Source organism: Onychomys torridus, chromosome 16, assembly GCF_903995425.1.
Source record: "Onychomys torridus chromosome 16, mOncTor1.1, whole genome shotgun sequence".
In the NCBI taxonomy this organism is placed as follows: Eukaryota; Metazoa; Chordata; class Mammalia; order Rodentia; family Cricetidae; genus Onychomys; species Onychomys torridus.
The window spans coordinates 41,895,832-41,915,978 of record NC_050458.1 but is presented as its reverse complement, the minus strand read 5'-3'; the positions used below and the strand labels follow the sequence as shown (position 1 = coordinate 41,915,978).

Here is a 20,147-nt window from a genome sequence, read left to right as displayed (position 1 = left end):
ACACTGGTAGTCTAGCATCTTACAGCCCATCTTGAGGAATTCACACTCCCACCCAGGATGGATATAAGTAATCTTAGTGATGCTTTATCTCTGTCTTCAGATGTTCACAGATGGATCTTCGGGGTCAAAATGGAGAGCACTAAAAGTGGAGTGTTAGTTCTGTTTGGTGGGATGAAAATTCTCCAGCATTGTTAGTTCAGAAATCTAGTGTCTTGCCTAGATTCAAGGAAGCATACAAGGAAATTAAGCCATGTCTTCATTCAAATCCAGGCTGCAGTGTGATTTGAGTGATGAATGAGATGTGTGTGAATGGAGTACAGGTCTAAAAAGACATCAGGATATTTTTTTTATCCTTCTATAATTTAGCTATTCATGATTATATGTAATAAGTATTTTCCTAATAATGCTATTCTTCAACTTTTTAAAAATAATGTTTTTATTTTATGTGCATTGGTGCTTTGCCTGCATGTATGTTTATGTGATGACGCCAGATCCCCTGGAATTGTAGTTACAGAAAGTTGTGGGCTGCTATGTGTGTGCTGGGAATTGAACCCCTGGGTCCTCTGGAAGGGCAGTCAGTGCTCTTTACTGCTGAGCCATCTCTCCAGCCCCTTATTCTTTAGCTTTTTTAAGTGAAAGCTAGATTACAAGTCTCCATTAATATTACCAGTAACTTTTTGTTTGATCGTTTTAGCTTTTCAAGACTGACACCTGGACTGGGTGTGGTGGTGCACACATTTAATTCCAGCACTTGGGATGCAGAGGCAAAAGCTGCTCAGTGAGTTCGAGGCCAGCCTGGGCCACATAGCAAGTTCCAGACAAGTCAGGGCTACATGGGGAGGCCCCGTCTCAACAAACAACAAAGACTTGATGCCTAATGATGAATTTTGTCTTTCGTCCAGACACTAAATCAGCCAATCCCCCTCTACTTCCTGTGTTGGCTAGCCTTCCAAAGCCGTAGTACATACTGGTGGCAAGAATCCACGTCACTATGTTGACTCTAGTGGGTCTGCTTTCAGCCTTTTGTTACTGAGTGTTATGAAAGCCTAGAGTTTAGTATAGATAATCTTGATCAGAATAAATAAGTTCCTTCTTCTAGACTACTAAAGGCTCGTCTTAATCACAAGTGGGTATTAGTTTGATCACCTCCCTTTGGATAGCTGACAGGGGGAATCACCTGTTTAGTCATCCGCTTCAGATATCTCTCAGATGTCTTCATGCCTGCTGTCAGACAATCATGGTACCCTGCAAAGTCTCTGTAGCATGTTTCCCCTGGTTGTCTGTCATTCCTGGTTGAAACTCTCTCCAATCCTATCTCTGGGATTAGTCCCATTCTAGGACAGGGCTGGTGTCGTGGCCTCTAGGCAAGCCGCTGTGGCCGTTCTTACTCAGAAGAGATGGATATAGGGCAGAAGAAAATTCTTGCTTAGACTGTAGAAAGGAACATAGGAGTGTGTGGTGCAGGCTTGTAATCCCAGCACTCAGAAGGCAGAAGCAGATGGATCTCTGAGTGCCAGGCTGCAGCGTGAGAACCTGTCTCTAAACTAAGAGAAGGGAAGGAACACATGAAGTGCCACTCAGCTCGTCCCCGGGGAGGGAGGGGCAGCTCTGTGAGCTGGAAGTCCTGCACTTACGCTCACCTCATCTCCGGGGAGGGAGGGGCAGCTCTGTGAGCTGGAAGTCCTGCACTTACACTCACATCATCTCCGGGGAGGGAGGGACAGCTCTGTGAGCTGGAAGTCCTGCACTTACACTCACCTCATCTCCGGGGAGGGAGGGGCAGCTCTGTGAGCTGGAAGTCCTGCACTTACACTCACATCATCTCCGGGGAGGGAGGGGCAGCTCTGTGAGCTGGCAGTCCTGCACTTACACTCACCTCTGTTTCATTCTGCTATGTTTAGTTGTTCACCGCCGGGTGTGCTCCTGGAGAAGGACTATGAAGTTTACCGGGACTACAGTGCTGACGGCCAGCTCCTTCACTACAGGTAGACCTGTCTGATGTTGGACACACCTGTCCGCTGAGCTGAGTGTTCCTGGGTGGGCTGGCAATAAAACAGCTGGAGCAGAGTCTGGTTGAGCAAGATGTAATAGGAGCACCAGAAGAGGCTGTAAAGTCCACCAGCACCGTGGGTGTGGGCAGAGGACACTCAGAATTGGCCTAACCTCACTGGGAATTCCATTGGTGCTCTCCTCAGCCTACAGCAGAAGGATGAAGTGTGAGGGATCCTTAATGTGTGTTCCACCCCCGGGCAATACTGGTCACATACTTGAGAACACTTGCCAGGCCCAGTCAGGAGACCCAAGGTCGTCATAGGGAGGAAGCAGCTTCTAGCTTCTCGGCCCCAAGTCCTCAAACAGAAAGGTAGCAGCCACCTATAGCCTTCTTTGTTGGTGACTGTTTTTCTGTGGGACATGTAGGGCATAAAGTAGCATATTATACCTGAGGGTGGTCAGGTCCTTATCACAGAGCACCAGGAACAGCGTGGGTACTGGGGAGGAAGTTGAACAACTTGAGAGGCCTTGAGAGTTTAACCCGTTGATTCATTTCCTAAGTAGACACAGGTGTGGAGAATCAGTCTGCCCTGGTCCTTAATGTATCCATATCACTACAGTGTTCCAGGTCTCCCTGGGCTTCATTTTCCCATCGGCAGTGCGGTAGATACTTATCTGCATGGGGACAAATCACATCTCAGCTCTGGCCACACTGTAGTGGGCCAAAGAGCTGCGCTCTTTATGGCAGATGCGCCCATCCAGCCTTTGGTTGGCAAGTACTGCCACAACCCTGCCACCCCCAGGGAACCCCTCAAAATCAGGGGGCTGCTTCATTAGTAACGTGCCCATCATCCTCTGCAAATAAATACCAGTAGTGCTTTCAGGGAAGCAGGTACCCCTTACAGCCACAAGTCCCGGTAGATGGACGAGGCTCTCTAGGCCTTTCTGGGTATCTTAGGTATGGGTGGCAGATGGGAGAAGCAAGCCCACTCAGGGGTCCTTCCACCCATCAGTCCCCACGTTAGCAGTTCAGCTACTCTGACCCTATAAAAACGCATCAACCACACTAGCTGACATGACCAGCCTCTGCAAAGGCCTAAAGGCCCTCCTCCAAGTCCTCAAGCTGTTTGCCCAGGTCTCCAGCCGTGTAGTAGCTACTGTCTGTGTTGCATTTCTCATCGCCTTTGACAGTCACCCCTTTCCTGCTAGCAATGATATCATTGGAGGTTCCTTTCAGAACCCCGTATGGTCTCCTAGGTAGACCTGGAGAGCACAGCCAACAGCTACATTTCTAAATCAGGAGGACTCTCTGGGCTCTGCTGCATTCCAATGACCAGCCCAGGCTACTGATGTATCAGGATACAGCCTGGAAAGTGTCCTGTCCCTCAGCAGGGGAGATCGTCTGGTCTCAGGTACGGGCTGGAGGCTCCTTCACACAAGGCAACCCAGCCTTCCCCTTGTATTGCTTTTCCATCTGTCCAGACCCTGGGAATGAGTCCACCCAAATCTAATTGAGTGAACATGTGAGTTTAGTGGGCTTACTTACAGGAGTATAAGATACCCAGAACATGGGCATCACTGCAAAGCCCTACCTCGTCATGAATGATGACATCATTGAGCCCGTGACACATCCTGTATATTCTAACATTTCCTAAGATCCTTTGCAGTAGGAGGGGCAAACAGAAAAGAGCAACGAGAAGGATGGTTGGGATTCCAGGACAGAGTCCTGTGACCCTCCCCTTTCCTCCTACTAGGGATTATTAATAGTCCTGTTATGGACATGAGACCCTATCCCCCCACAAAAAAGGGTACCTTTGCCATATATCAACCTATCACTGCATTGTTCTACTTACTCCATTGCTGTGGCTGCCAAGCCATTGTTTCTCTACTCCAAGACCGTGATGGGATAATCATGAATGCCATCAAAGAAAAACCACACTCAACACCTATTCTGTTATTGTTGTCCTGTCACTGAGACCGTGGCACAAACACCAGTGACATCTGGAGAAGAGGTGGGATCACAAGAGGATATTGGTGTTTTTGCAAGAGCCCTAGAGCCAGAGGTCTGCTTTAGTGGGATCTCTGTGACTTGGGTGACTGAATACCTCTTAAGAAGACTAGAAAAAGGGTCAGAGCTCATCCAGAGATGCACTTGATCCTCTCTGCTGAGATGCAGCCTGTGTGCTTCCAGAGCAGATGATATCCTCATCTGATCATCGTGGCTCCAGAGACAGGGAATTTGCTGTCCTTAGAGCCTATACAACACACAGGTATGGGCAGAGTCACTCAGTTCTAGAAGTTACAAACGATTCTTGGATAGTGAGTTCCCCAAGAAAGGTTTCCTCCAGGACAAAGCGTCACCCCGCATGGCTGGGCAGTGAGAGAGCAGAACCAACTGGCGCCAAACCTGGGCACCTGCAGCAAGGGTTGCTGTAGGTGACAGGAGCCAGTGGACTGCCCCTGGCCTGAGAGTCCCTGCCTTGTGCCTGAGGGAGCCCAGTACTTCCTCTCACAAGCTGTCCTGCACAGTGCAGATCAGCACAGCCTGGAATGGCGAGAAATCCAGGCACTTGTGAAACAAATTATGAAGGAGGCCAGAGTCGACCAACCCCCAGGCAATGAAGCTGCCCACAGTTCAAGAGAACGTGAATACAGTGTTTTCTGCTTCCTGGTACAGAAAGCTTGCTAGCTTGCTCCTGGCCCGGGAATAGCAGTTGCCGTTAGAAGTGCCCAATGTGTGCCATTGCCCTACTGCTTAGCACCTCAGTCTGTGCTTCTTGTCTTTCTGATCTTCATCTTGGGACCAGCTTTGGGTTTCTTTCTTTTCTTTTTCTTTTTCTTTTTCTTTCTTTTTTTTTTTTTTTGTTTTTGTTTTTGTTTTTGTTTTTCGAGACAGGGTTTCCCTGTGTAGCTTTGTGCCTTTCCTGGAACTCACTTGGTAGACCAGGCTGGCCTCGAACTCACAGAGATCCGCCTGCCTCTGCCTCCCGAGTGCTGGGATCAAAGGCGTGCGCTACCACCACCGCCCGGCCAGCTTTGGATTTCCTATGAAGAGAAGTCACAGAGAGGGGAACACAGGGAGAGAGAAACAGCAGTTCTAAAAATGATCTAGAAAGGAAAGGTAGCAGAATGTGGGGGCAGTGTGAAGGAATGGCATCTTGCAGGCCAATACCCATTCACAGCATGGGCATTCAAGAATGGGCATTGAAAAGATGGGAACGGGGTTGGGGATTTAGCTCAGTGGTAGAGCACTTGCCTAGCAAATGCAAGGCCCTGGGTTTGGTCCTCAGCTCTGGCAAAAAGAAAAAAGAAAGAAAAGAAAGAAAGAACAGATGGGAACACGGGGAATTCAGGCTTTGGGGTAGAGAAACTGTAATTACAGGTGTAGAAGTGGCAGAAACACTGAGGTCTGCAGAGAAGAAACCTGCCTAGGAGCAGGGCTCTCCTTTTGAGGGCCAAAGGCAGGGCTAAGCCCTCAGCAGGGAAGTCCAGGTGCTCCCGGAGGCCTGCACCAAGACAGCAGTGGAATCCCTGGTGGCTAACCCATGCTGGAAAAGAGGAGGCCTGGTCAGTGGTGTTGTTTTCAGACCTGGGTTTTCTTCATAGTTACAAACTTTGGTGCCAGATTTTACCTCGGAAATCGCAGCATGAGGTCTAGGGGTCACAGGCTGCTGCACTTGTAGCTGCTCCCTACTCCCTCTGGGCTTCATACTGCCATATCCATTTAGGCCATCCTAAGGAAGCTCTTTCAGCTTTGGTTTTATGCTGTGTAGTCAGGGCACCTGAGCCAAGGTGCTGCACTCAACGGAGTTATCGCTGGAGCTAGGCAAGAGGTAAAGTGGAAGAAAGGCCAGAGTTCATCTGTGCCACAAATGTGGAGGTTAGCTAAGCTCAGGTGGACACTGGGAATGTTGTGTGGGGAGGCCACAGACATCCTGTGAAGCCCTAAGCAGGGCTGTGTGCAGCAGAGACATTGGGGTGCTCAAGTAGCCCCAAGGACGTGAAGGCAAAGTCAGGAGGTGGTTTAGCATCATGATGTACTGGCTGGTCATGATGCAAGGCCCAGGACTGAGGAGGGTCAAAGCATGTGACTGCAGAAAGGCCCAAATGGGCTCAGCTTAGGAGTGCTCCAGCTTCATGTGACCATGAAGTTGTAGATTTGGTGAGGCCTGGGGACAGGACTAAAGTATCTGAGATCCAGTATGGTCTGTTTTCTAAAGGAGGCCTCTTCCGTCTGTGACATGGTCCTGCATGGCACTTGGGCTTATACTGAGGATGCATCTAGACTCCAAGGAGGTTCTTTGGCGCAGTGCACATAGCACTGCCTACCTGGTGGAAGGCAGACCCACACATTGCCTGTTTGTTCTCTGACATCTTGGCCAACCAGTGATCAAGACAGAATGCATTATCAACCCACAGACCTTTCTTCTACCCATGATTCTCCTGCCACTTGTTCCTGTCTCTGGAAACTCAGAGCAGAAACCACAGGAATGGGAGCCTTTCCTGAGCCAGTCAGTCCTGAGATCTCATTTGGCCAAAGCGGACAGCCACAGAGTTGGATCATGATTTTGTGAGTGGGCTTGTGTCTGGCCCTCTTGAGTGGCCAAAGTCCCTCTTCACCTGTGTTATTCAGTTTTCTACGGCCCCATGTTGGAACACCAAAATATAATTGTTTTCACTCTTTTGGGGGGTGCCACCCAGCTCCCAAAGAAATCACATACAGAGGCTTATTCTTAATTATAAATGCCCGGCCTTAGCTTGGCTTGTTTCTTGCCAGCTTTTCTTAACTTACCCCGTCTACCTTCTGCCTGTGGGCTTTCTCCTTTCTTACTTCTGTCATCTTACTCTCACTCTCACTCGGTGGCTTGTGCCAGCTGGGTGGCTGGTCCCCAGCATCCTCTCCTCCTTTTGCTCCTTCTTCTTTCTTCTCCCAGACTTCTTCTAACTATCCTCTCTGCCTGCCAGCTCTGCCTATCCTTTCTTCTGCCTCACTATTGGCCACTAAGCTCTTTATTAGACCATCAGGTGTTTTAGACAGGCACAGTAACACAGCTTCACACAGTTAAATAACGGCAACATAAAAGAATGCAGCACATCTTTGCATCATTTAACAAAGGTTCCAGAGCATAAGCAAATGTAACACACCTTAAGATAATATTCTACAACAGCCTGCCTCTGCTGGTAGGTGTGGTCTTATCCATATGAACCCAGAATCACAGGACAGAACCAGAACAGATGGCTTGCAGATGCTTGGACATCCCCTTCCATAAGACACTAACTTTCCTTAGACTGACTTTTACCCGAGGACAGCTGTAGAAGCTCAGCCAAATCTCCAGAGTACTCAGGAGTCAGCAGAGGTGTCCTGAGCAGTGAGATCTGGGGACTGGCTTTGGAGATGCTCACTGTGCCTCTCTGCCAAGCCACCACGACTGACAGTCTTTGAGTAGCTCCTAGTACTAGAGGACAGAGCCGGTGCTCTCTCTCAGATTTCTGCAGTGCCAGGAGGAGAGGGTAACCAGTGCATAGGCCATCCCCATTGCTCAAGCCCAGCCTCAGTTAGCTCAGGCCCAAGGAGGATACTGGGCTTAGAAGAATGGATCTGAAACTAACATCGAAGCCTCCTTCCTGATGACTATCTCTCATCCAGAAGCGCTGTGCAATCTGCCAAGGGAAAAAAACAAGTAATCCTACCCAGCTGCCAAGCCTGACAATATATCCCCAGTAGTATAATAGTTGAACCTTATATCTTAGGGGTAACCAGCAGCCATCTAATTAGACAGAAGGCCTGCTCAACAGTAGGGAATTCATGCCTGGTACTGTTAACCTGGCCAACTGCCTGAGCTGGTAAGGTCAGGGACCCTACAGGGAAAGCTATCAGTGCCACCTTTGTAAACCAGTGTAATTTCTGTACACTCACTGTGTGCACACACGGAGGTGTAGCCCTCATCCCTCATCAAAGAAGAGTTTCACCTTGTAGCCCCTGCTGGCCTGAACCTCACTATGTAGACCATGAACTCACAGAGATCCTCCTGCCTGGAATTAAAGGCATGTGCCACCACACCCTGCAAAAAAACTTCTTTTTTTCAGTAGATTTGGAGACTATTACAGAAATTTATAACCAGTCAAAATGCAAAAAGAACAACTAACTGTAGGGTGCCCAACCCTAATAGATGTATCTGCAATCTCCAATACAGTCCCTAAACCTAAGGCTCAAGAACATGACAGGAGACAGTAAGATTGTAAGAGCCAGAGGACCCAGGATGTCTGCTGTGAGTGTCTTTGCACCCGTGAAAGCTCAACATTATGTCTGTCTAAACAAGACCTGCACAGTGACAACACCAGCTGACAGCCAGCATGGATGGAGAACTCTCATAGGTTACAGCCCAAGATGGAAAGTGTCTTAGTTTGCCTTCTAATGCTGTGATTAAATGCTATGACAAAAACAACTTGGGGAAAACAGGATTTATTTGACTTGCACATCCCAATAACAGTCCACCGTGAAGGGAAGTCAAGGCAGGAACCTAAAAGCAGGAACTGAAGCAGAGGCCATTGAGAGCAGTGCTTACTGGCTTGCTCCCCGGGCTCCCAGAATTAATTACCTGCCCAGGGTTGACTTTGACCCTGCCTGCAGTGGGCTGGGCTCCCTACATCAGTCATTAATCAAGAAAATGTCTTCACAGACTTGCCTACCAGCCAGTCTAATGGAGACATTTTCTCAATTGATGTTCCTTCCCTCTTCCCACATGAACCTAGTTTGTGACCAAATGACAAAAAAACAAAAACAAAAAAACAGCCAGGTGGTAGTGGCACACGCCTTTAATCCCAGCACTCGGGAGGCAAAGCCAGGCGGATCTCTATGAGTTCAAGGCCAGTCTGGTTTACAGAGTGAGTTCCAGGAAAGGCACCAAAACTACACAGAGAAACCCTGTCTCAAAAAACAAAACAAAAACAAAAAACAAACAAAAAAAACCAACCAGCACAAAGAACTACAGGCAGTTGATTGCTGCTGGGAAAGGGAGACTTAGTCTTCTAAGCAAGCTCCCTGAGAGGTAATCCAGTCCCAAATGGTCAGCCCTGAAGACATATGAGTATGAACAACAATAAATGGACTTAGCAGGGTGTGTGCATATGTGTGTGCAACAATAATTGAAAACCAGGTCATGAATCTGGGAGCACAGGTTAGCGGGGAGTGAGGAGTGAAAACCATGTAAATACAGTACTCAGATGAAAATCTCAAAATAAAACTAGAAAACATAGTTAGAATAAAATAAAAGAGGCTGGAGAGATGTCTTAGCACTTCAGAGCACTTGCTTCTCTTGCAGAGAGTCAGGAGAACCCATATGGCAGCTCAGAACTCCAGTTATAGGGAATCTGACAACCTTGTCTGACCTCCACAGGTACTACACATACATATATATATATATATATATATATATATATATATATATATATATATATATATGTATAAATGCAGGCAAAACACTCAAAAATAAACAAAATACTTAAAATAATAAACAGACCATGTATACATTTTGGAGTTACCAGAAAATGACTTTAATGAATAATAATGCATATGTACAAGATATGAAATGACAATCATAAAGTCAGGTAGATTCATGGGAGGGCTGGGGGTTGTGATGTTCCTCCTTTTCTTTCCTAAAACGGGGAGCAGGAAAGGGGAGGCAAACACCACGTTCACACTGTTCACACCGCTTCACTGAGGAGGGGTGGAGGCAGCGCCTCCAGCAGCTGATTTGTACAGCAGGTGACTGAGCATCCTGAGGAAATGTGCATGCACAGGTCTGGGCCAAAGAGGGCAGTCTCACCCAGGCCTGATTTGTGTGCCAGCGCTGAGTGCTTCATTAACACATGTCGGTTCCCCGGAATAAGCTGGAACAGACCTAGACACTTAAGTCACCTTTCTCAGAAATCCTGTGTGACTGATCTCTGCGTCAACTCTTTGGCAAAGGAAAGTAGCTCAGGAAATGAAGAGCTGTTGAGGGTGATTGAAGAAGTGACTGTGGGGACTGGCGCCACCTGTTGTCGCTCTTCAGACATTTGAAAGAGAGAGGGTCATGTGTATCAGGCAGTTAAATGGATGGATAGTACATGTGGGACTATCCTGCTTTCAAGGTCCTTAACCACTTCTTGAATTTTAATAACAAGTTGGGTACAGTGGAACAGGCCTGTAATCTCAGCACCTAGGAGGTAGAAGCGGGATGATCAAGAGTTCCGTATCTTTTCATCTACATAGCAAGTTTGAGGCCAGCCTTGGCTACATGAGATCTTAACTCAGAAGCAGAAAGGCGAGGAGGAAGGAGGGAGAAAATTGTGTCAGGACAGAAAACGGTAGGGTCACCTCACTGTGTAAGTTTCCTTACACACTGACTGTCATCGGGGTCTTCATCTAGTAAGAACACTTCAGCGTTCTAGGTTGAAGATTTACCACCAGTCTAACTACTCCTTACTACTAGTCTGCCCCAGGAAGAGGTTAACTTATCCTGGATATCAAGGAACAAAACATTCAAAGATGTGCCTAAAGAAACTATGAAAAGCCAGACATAGGGGCTCACACCTTTGATCCCAGCATAAAGGAGGCAGAGGCAGAAACAGGCAGATCTCTGTGAGTTTGAGGCCAGGCTATAGTATAGTCTGCACAGCAAATCCAAGACAAGCAGGGCTACAAAGAGATCCTGTTTCAAAATGATGGTGGTGGTGGTGGTGGTGGTGGTAAATTACTAAGATTTAAGCCAGTCAAAAACACATCAGGGGTTGAAGAGGCAACTCAGTGGTTGAGAACTGCTCTTTTTCCAGAGGACCTGGGTTCAATTCCCAGCACCAACATGGAATCTCACAACTGTCTATAACTTCAGGTCCAGGAGATCCAATTCTCTCTTCTGGCCTCCTCAGACATGAATGTACATGCACACAGATATACATGCAGGCAAAACACCTGTGCACATGAAATAAAAATTTTAAAAAAGTTTCAGGTGTATAGATGCATGTCTGATGTCACAGATTTCGTTTGCTGCATTTGTTGGGGGAGAGTTGCTGGGAGTCACACCTAGAACTATATGTATGTAAGCAAGCACTTTTCATTGGCCACATCTCCATACTTACTGCATTTTCCTTTATTTTTCAAGACAGAACCTCACTGTATAGAACAGGCTGGCTTCCAAGTGCTGGGATTTGGCTGGTGAATGGATGGATATTATGTGCACTCTCACACCCAGCCTAAAAAATATCTGTTTTTAATCCAACCAGCCTTCAGCACTTTGTTATAGTACCCTGAATGAACAAAAACAGTTTTGTTTTTCTAGTTTAGTGTTTTGCCTGCATGCAAGTATCTGCAGCATATATATGGTTGATGCCTGCAGAGACCAGAAGGCAGTGAATCCCCTGGAACTAGTGTTACAGACAGTTGTGAGCTGCCATGTGGGCAGTAGGAATTTAATCCGGGTCCTTTGGCAGTGCAGCCACTGCTTTTAACCACTGAGCCATCTCTCTAGCTCCAAAATGGTGGTTTTTAAGCAGATTAATCTTGAGACTGCTGCTATTCCCAAGGATCAGGGTTCAATTCTCTGCCTATATGGTGGCTTACAAGGGTCTTTAACTCCAGTAGTAGGGATTTGCTGCCCTCTTTTGGCCCCAACAGGCACTGCATGTGCATGTTGTACTGATAACTTCGCAGACAAAGCACCCATACACATAAACAAATAGATTAAGATGAGTGTAGTAGCATACACCTCTAACCTCAGCACTTGAGGCGGAGGCAGGAGGATCTCAAATTCAAACAGACATAGCCTCACAGCCTTTCTAAACAAGCAGACAGCATAGTTGAACAAGCACTAGTAAATAGAAGACAGAGGAGAAGAAACTCTGAAGGATGGAGAGGTGAGAGATTAGATCTCGTGAAAACTGTGTGGTGCATAGTGAATTGTAAATGGAGTTCCAGAAGAGAAGAAATAACATAAATGTGATATTTGAAATCACAATAGCTAGTTTTCAAAAAACCATGCAAGATTATCCAGCCAAAATCAAAAGGTGCGGAATCCTGGTCAGAGAGTCACACCTCAGCAGTCTGGGGGAAGAACAGGAACCTCTTTCATGGAGCACTGTTCTAGGTCCAGCTTCTTGCTGCTTGAAGCATAGCCATGAGATGCAGGGCCCTTCCTGACCTCAGGCCTGTGGGACAGGACAGAGGTGAGCCTTGTGTCTGATGTCCCTAGGGGCAGTGCCCCCCACTTCACCAGAGTGACCTCGCTGGTGAGGGACCAGAATTGAAGCATTGTGACTTTGTGAGTGCCCTTGACCTGATACAGGAAGGGAGCCAAGGGAAACAAGTATGTTTCTGTCCAAGTGGAAGTGGTGATCGGGACCAAAGCAAGGGAAAATCACAGGAGCCTTCTATCGAAACGGGGCCTGTGGTGCTCATATGTATGGTACAGTGCTGGGCTCTTCTGATACCTGAGCCATTGACTGGCAGCTCCAGAAGCAGCTCTCTGCCTGGTAGTAGACTGAGCAAGAAACAGCTCTGAGGTGGAAGACCTCTAGAAAGAGCACAAGATCGTTCCAAAAGGCCCTAAAAATGTGGAAGATGCTGGGAAACTCTCAGGCTGGATGGTGGGGCTGGACTTAACCCTGCCAATAACTGGGTGTCGCTCTCCACACAGGACCTCCTCACTGCGATGGAACTCTGGTAACAAGGAACGCATGCTCATCAAGGTTGCTGACCGTGAACCCAGCTTCCTCACTCCCCAAGGCAATGGCTATCCCTCAGAGAGCCAGCTGGGGGCGCATCACCGCAGACCCTCTGGCAGCCAACACTCCCCCAGCCTGCAGACCTTTGTCCCTGACACTGATGGCACTGTCTTCTTTCCGGAGAGGCGGCCCTCACCCTTTCTAAGGAGGGCTGAGCTCTCGGGAAACTGTTCACCATTGTTGATGCAACCCCGAAAGCCCTCCAGTGACTCACAGCCTTCCTCCCCACGCTATGGCTATGAGCCCCCACTCTATGAGGAACCTCCAGTAGAATACCAAGCCCCCATTTATGATGAACCCCCCATGGATGTGCAGTTTGAAGCCAACAGCCCCTACCAGACTGGCTCACCACAGAGGTCACCAGGCCGAAAGCCCCACCCATTCCTGCAAACTACTAAACAGACCCCAACGTCACCCTGCCAACAGCTGATGCGCACCAAGCAGAAGTGCCCAGAGCGCTTTCTGAGCCTGGAATATAGTCCTGTAGGCAAGGAGTATGTACGGCAGCTGGTGTATGTGGAGCAGGCAGGCTCCAGCCCCAAGCTTAGAGCTGGGCCCAGGCACAAGTATGCACCCAACCCAGGTGGTGGCACCTACTCCCTGCAGCCTAGCCCCTGCCTGCTGAGAGACCAGCGCCTAGGGGTCAGGTCTGGAGACTATAGCACCATGGAAGGGCCCGAGTCACGCCCGAGCCAACCACCCACACCACTGCCCCAAGCCCAGGAGGATGCCATGTCCTGGTCCAGTCAGCAGGACACCATGTCTTCCACAGGCTACTCCCCAGGCACTCGTAAGAGGAAGAACAGAAAGCCCTCTCTGTGCCAAGTCCCTAGTACCTCTTCCATTGATGGTCCTGGAGACCTGCTAGGAGAGCAACCTCTGACGGAAGAACGTTCTCCATGCAGGTCCAGCCTGACCCCAGTCAAGGCTGAGACAGACCTAGTGCGAGGCACACCTGAGCCCTTCCTGGCCCAGGCCCGGCTGGCCTGGGAAGCACAGCAAGCCCATTTCCACATGAAGCAGAGGGGCAGCTGGGACTCCCAGCAAGATGGCTCAGGGTATGAGAGCGATGGCGCTGTTCCACTGCCCATGCCTGGGCCTGTGGTGCGAGCGTTCAGTGAGGATGAGGCGTTGGCGCAGCAGGACAGCAAACACTGGAAGCGGAGCACCTTCGAGAAGCTGGGCTTCCCCCAGATCCTGCTGGAAAAAAGCATCTCTGTGCAGACCAACCTGGCCTCACCGGAGCCTTACCTCCACCCCTCACAGGTGAGGGCACAGGGTAGGGTGGATGGGATCTCGGGGCCCACCAACCGTCAGGTCATCACAGGGCAGAATCCATGGCATGGGTGTGACCTTTGGAGGTTTTAGAACCTGAGTCTAAGGCCCTGTGACCAGTTGTCAGTGAGGGTACAACTGTAGGACGCCACACAAGGCTTGCGGGCATAGTTCCACAGCTCTGCCCTCTGGAATCCTGGCACTGATATTCTCGATCCTGTTTCTGACTGACTCCATTATCCATGCTGGTCTTCTGCTCCTGCCTCGCAGCACCAGAGCCTACAGAGGGTGTAGTTAGAACCCAGAGGCCTCCTCAAGATGGTGTTACAGGTTTATCTCTACCCACTGGGGACGACTTCAGTAATTTCTGAGCATCAGCTGTCTTGGGTCCCCTTATGACTTCTGAGGCTGTGGGAAACAGAATAACCAGGGACAAAGCTACCCTTACTAAGAGGATGGGCTCTGGTTATACAGGCCAAGGGAGGGACCCACAGGGTCAAGCCCCAGACAAGTGATAAAAGAGCCAGGTCCTCCAGCACTAGGGTCACAGGGTCGGGCAGAGGTAGGAATGGGGCTGGTAGCTTAGTAGCTTTGCCTGTAGGAGGTGGATGCTAGCCGTCCTTAAAGGTGTCAAGATGGTAACCCATCTCAGGTGTCCTGTACCTCCCTCACCCACAGCCAGGTTTCCTGAGAACAAAGACCAAGGCTGTTGCTCTATCCTCAGCCTCTTGGTCATGTCTGCTGGGCAAGCTGACTCACCTGGCTGGCTCACACCTCTTAGGGCTCTAGTCCTGCTGGGCCTATTTGCCTGCCCACCCACCCTCTGATGGCCCAGTCCCATTTGTCCTTCCCAGTCTGAGGACCTTGGTGCCTGCGCGCAGTTTGAGAGCAGCCGGCAGAACCGCAGTGCAGTGCCCAGCTCCAGCTGTGTCTTCCCCACATTCACACTGCGGAAGCCCTCCTCCGAGACAGACATCGAGAACTGGGCCTCCAAGCACTTCAACAAGCACACCCAGGGTCTCTTCCGGCGAAAGGTGTCCATAGCCAACATGCTGGCCTGGAGCAGCGAGTCCATCAAGAAACCCATGATCGTGACCAGTGACCGGCATGTGAAGAAAGAGGCCTGTGAAATCTTCAAGCTAATCCAAATGTACATGGGCGACAGACGGGCCAAGGCAGACCCACTGCACGTGGCCCTGGAGATTGCCACCAAAGGCTGGAGTGCACAGGGCCTACGGGATGAGCTGTACATCCAGCTCTGCCGGCAAACCACAGAGAACTTCCGCCTGGAGAGCCTGGCCCGTGGCTGGGAGCTCATGGCCATCTGCCTGGCCTTCTTCCCACCTACCCCCAAGTTCCACTCCTACCTAGAGGGCTATATCTACCGGCATATGGACCCCGTTAATGACACCAAAGGTAAGGCCCAGCATGTGGGACCCTCAGCACCCCAGCTTTGCTGTTGGTGAGGTAGGGGCTATGGAAGGGCTCCTAGCCATGCTGGGTAACACCGGCCAGTTCCAAGAAGATATACAGTCCCCTGGAAGACCCCAGACCCCTTTTCCTCTGCTTTGTGGGCATCCTCAGAGAATCCTGCCTGAACTCTGAGGAGAGCCCAGGCAAGCCTGGCAGAAATAGGACATGGAGCCTTGTATATCCACTCTGCTCCAAACCTACCATGGCTACGGGCAGGCATTGTCAAGCTCCTGCACCCTTACTACACTTGGTTTTGTTATCCTGTTGTTAGAGAAGATGCCTGGAGAGGCTCAGGCCATCTTCTGTTTAGTGTCTAGGCCAGTGGCCTAAGCAAGGAAGAGCATAGTGACCAAGATGAGCCACCAAGCTCCAGCCCACATGCCCATCACATAAGTCTGTGAGTTCAACCAGCTAGTTGCCATTATGAGCTGAGTTGCCCTGTGAGGGCAGAAGGTGGTACTATCACAGATCTCCTGCTTGCCCGTGGCTGCCTGGAGCCAAGTACAAGGTCCCCAGAGATTGCCATAGTTGTATCAGCTGGGTAGTTGGTCTGAGCCCTGGGCTAGCTGGAGCGGCCTCATGGCAGAACATAGGTAGCTGTGTGGTCATCTTCCGCCTCAGCGGTTGTTCCGTGCCTATGTAATGTAGCCACAGACCTGACGTCTAGACGTACACCCACATGCTCACACACACATGCTTGCAAACTAAATCACATAGTACTGTACATTACTCCTTGGGAGGAAAAGAGTCTGTCTTGGGCTAGAAACTGAGGTACTGTTCAGGGCCTCTAGGCTTTGTCCCCAGCAGGTATGGGGAAAGCAGTTTCATAATGCTGTGGGGTTAATGTGTACACGCAATGACAGGGCAGAAACTGCATGGCTTGAGCAGCCTCCTGGAGAAGGTGTGCAAAGCATAGGCACCATGCATTACCTCAGCCAGTTGTGAGTGAAATTTCAGAATCTGTGTGATTTCTGGCCCAGGCATGCTCTTTTTGGAATAGGTACTGGCTGATGTGTAGCCTGGCACATGGTCTATGTTCCCATATTACACTGAGGACTAAAACCAGGTTCCAAGCAGCTTGGGACTACCATAGGCTTTGGTGGGGAACTCAAGAACCCCAGTCTTTGGTCCTCCTGGGAGCTGTGTTTTGTTTACCTCCTAGGTCACTTCCTTGTCCTCTTTTAAGGGCCTATCAATTTGAGCTCTAGGTTATGACGATGTGTCTTCACTTCCTAGTGCAGTATGAGGCCCACATAAACAGGGAACCTGAGTGACATAGTGAGCAAATGAAGATTGGGAGGTGGCCAGAGGCCCAGGAATCCCTAGGTCAGCTAGCCAGGAAGAATGTAACTGGGCTAATTCTGTAGGACCTCCTGGGATGCAACCCTTCATACAGATGCCTCTTTCCCAGTGTGTTAGACCTGTACTGTCCTGACTTACACAAAAGAAGGAAATGGATTTAGCCTGGGGTCTGTGGCTTGGCAGCACCCCATTTAAGGCCCATAAAGCCTTACCTCTGGACTCTAAATGATAAGCAGCCAACAGATGGCTTGCATCTAGGCTGTGGGGCCTGGGCTGCTCTCACTGTCAAAACCTTCATCTCCATCCCTGGGTTGCTTCAAGTAAGCCTCTGTAGAGCTTTGCTTGGCCTGGAGCCCAGAAGAGGCCTCTACATACAAGCTGGTCATCTCTTTTTCAACAGGCCTAAACAGCATTGTTCAAGAACATGGGGTCCTAGGCAGGCACCTATAATGCCAGCACTCAGGAGGCAGAGACAGAATTGAATTTCTTTTGTTTTGTTGTTTATTTGTTTGTGTGTTTGAGACAGTGTTTCTCTGTGTAGCCCTTGCCATCCTGGAACTCACTATGTAGACCAGGCTGGCCTTGAACTCAGATTTGCATGCCTGTGCCTCCCAAGTACTGGGATTAAAGGCATGCGCCACCACTACCAGACTGCTGCTCCATATATTTTTAAGTAATTTGTTTCTTTTTTCTTTTTTCTTTTCTTTTTTTTTTTTTTTTTTTTTTGGTTTTTTGAGACAGGGTTTCTCTGTAACTTTGGAGCCTGTCCTGGACTAGCTTTGTAGACCAGGCTGGCCTGGAACTCACAGAGATCCACCTGCCTCTGCCTCCCAAGTGCTGGGATTACAGGCGTGCGCCGCCACCGCCGCCGCCACCACCACCTGGCTTGTTTATTTTTATTTTATGTGCATTGGTATTTTGCCTATGTGTATGTCTGTGTGATCTATGCTGGATCTCCTAGAACTGGAGTTACAGACAGTTGTGAGCTGCCATGTGGGTGCTGGGAATTGAACCTGGGCCCTCTGGAAGAGCAGCCAGCTCTCCTAAACTCTGAGCCACCTCTCCAGCCCCATAACTCCATAATTTTAAGAAAGACTTTCCAGTGTCTAGCTAAAGATGGTGAAAAGCCGTCTATGGTGGTAGATGCCTGTAATTTCAGCTCTTGGAAGGCTGAGGCAGGAGAATCATAAATTTAAGGTCAACACAATAACTCTAACATAGTTAAAAGCTACATGGCAAGACACAATCCCAAAAACAAGATACCAGGTGGTGGTGGCGCACACCTGTAATCCCAGCACTCGGAGGCAGAGGCTGGTGGATCTCTGTGAGTTCGAGGCCAGCCTGGTCTACAAAGCGAGTTCCAGGAAAGGCACAAAGCTACACAGAGAAACCCTGTCTCGAAAAACCAAAAAAGAAAGAAAGAAAGAAAGAGAGAGAGAGAGAGAGAGAGAGAGAGAGAGAGAGAAAGAAAGAAAGAAAGAAAGAAAGAAAGAAAAACAACAAGACATGAGCAGGGTATGGAAAGGTGGCTCAGTGGTTAAGAGTGTATAGTGTTCTTGCAGAGTTCCCAAGTTCGATTCCTAACACCTACATTTGGTGGCTCCTCACCAACTATAACTCCAGTTCTAGGGGACCTGATGCTTCTGGCCTTTGTGGACACTCACACCCACATGAACATACAACACACACACACACACACACACACACACACACACACACACACACCTTTAAAAAAATTCTTTAAAAGTAGACCTTGTCTTATTCTGCTGTGAAGAGACATCATGACCAAGGCAACTCTTTTTTTTTTTTAAAGATTTATGTATTCATTATGTATACAGTGTTCTGCCTGCATGTATACCTTCATGCCAGAAGAGGGCACCAGATCTCATTACAGATGGTTGTGAGCTACCATGTGGTTGCTGGGAACTGAACTCAGGACCTCTGGAAGAGCAGCAGCCAGTGCTCCCAACCTCTGAGCCATCTCTCCAGCCCCTACAGCAACTCTCCAGAGGAAAGCATTTCTGTGCTCCCTGTCACACTGATCACAGCTAACCTCTGAATCTGTGATTAGTGAAGGAGAAGAGCGTGTTGGAGGGCCTCTCACCACGGGTTTGTTACAGGTCTGGAGTACTCAAGTCTGGTCTATGTGAGGTAGATGGTAATCCATGAACATCACAGAGGTCCCAGAAACAGTCTCACTCAAAAGCAGGCCAGTTTTCCTCGGAGGTGGGAGAGCCAGTCAGTGAAGAAAGGGAGGTCTTTCTTGAATAGTGCTGAGAAATGGACTTTCAAACATGGAAGAAATTAATCCCAACCTTCATTTTGCATTATATAAAAAATTAGCTAAAAAAAGTCATGTACCAAAGCATAAAACTCCAAACTATAAAACTTCCAACATATGCTGGGCGGTGGTGGCGCACGCCTTTAATCCCAGCACTCAGGAGGCAGAGGCAGGCGGATCTCTGTGAGTTCGAGGCCAGCCTGGACTACCAAGTGAGTTCCAGGAAAGGAGCAAAGCTACACAGAGAAACCCTGTCTCGAAAAACCAAAACAAAACAAAACAAAACAAAAAACCTTCCAACATAGGAGAAATGTTTGAAGTCTTTGTCTCCCTGGATTAGGCAGTAACTTTTACATAATACCAAAAACACTGTCCATTGGAAAATTAAACTATCAAAATTAAATGTCCAATGAGATATTGTTAAAAGAATGAGGAGCTTAAGTGTAGCTCAGTGGTAGAGCATGTGAATCTCTGGGCTCAATCCTCAGCATCTTGCCCCTAGAAGAGGGGGAAAAGCCAGTTATACAGGCTGCAGACAAAGAGCAGAAGCTGTGTAGACTGATTTATGTGGTTACAGGTTAAAGTGTAATCATTAGTATGAACTCATATGTACTTTAAAAAGACATGGCTCGGGCTGGAGAGATGGCTCAGAGGTTAAGAGCACCGACTGCTCTTCCAGAGGTCCTGAGTTCAATTCCCAGCAACCACATGGTGGCTCACAACCATCTGTAATGAGATCTGGTGCCCTCTTCTGTATACATAATAAATAAATAAATCTTTTTTTGTTTTTAATAAATAAATCTTTAAAAAAAAAAAAAAAGTCAGGCGGTGGTGGCACACGCCTTTAATCCCAGCACTCAGGAGGCAGAGCCAGGTGGATCCCTGTGAGTTCAAGGCCAGCCTGGTCTACCAAGTGAGTTCCAGGAAAGGTGCAAAGCTACACAGAGAAACCCTGTCTCGGAAAACGAAAAGAAAAAAAAGAAAAGAAAGAAAGAACAAGACACGGCTTGATAACTACAGAAGGGTTTATATTACAGAGACATATGTGGACATGTATTTGCTA

At 48.7% G+C, this 20,147-nt stretch overlaps 1 protein-coding gene across 7 annotated transcripts in view; it reads left to right on the top strand.

Moving 5' to 3' along the window:
• The window catches only part of Arhgap39 (Rho GTPase activating protein 39), a 114,204-nt gene that overhangs the window by 86,115 nt on the left and 7,942 nt on the right, over positions 1-20,147 (top strand). For 4 of the 7 annotated variants that reach the window (XM_036208500.1, XM_036208497.1, XM_036208499.1 and 1 more), the window contains 3 exons: positions 1,902-1,985; positions 12,666-14,019; positions 14,883-15,444. In XM_036208500.1, coding sequence (XP_036064393.1) covers positions 1,902-1,985; positions 12,666-14,019; positions 14,883-15,444 — 2,000 coding nt within the window. Of the gene's footprint in view, positions 1-694; positions 779-1,901; positions 1,986-12,665; positions 14,020-14,882; positions 15,445-20,147 lie in introns of all 7 variants that reach the window. The other 3 variants (XM_036208494.1, XM_036208498.1, XM_036208493.1) reach the window with 1 other exon arrangement.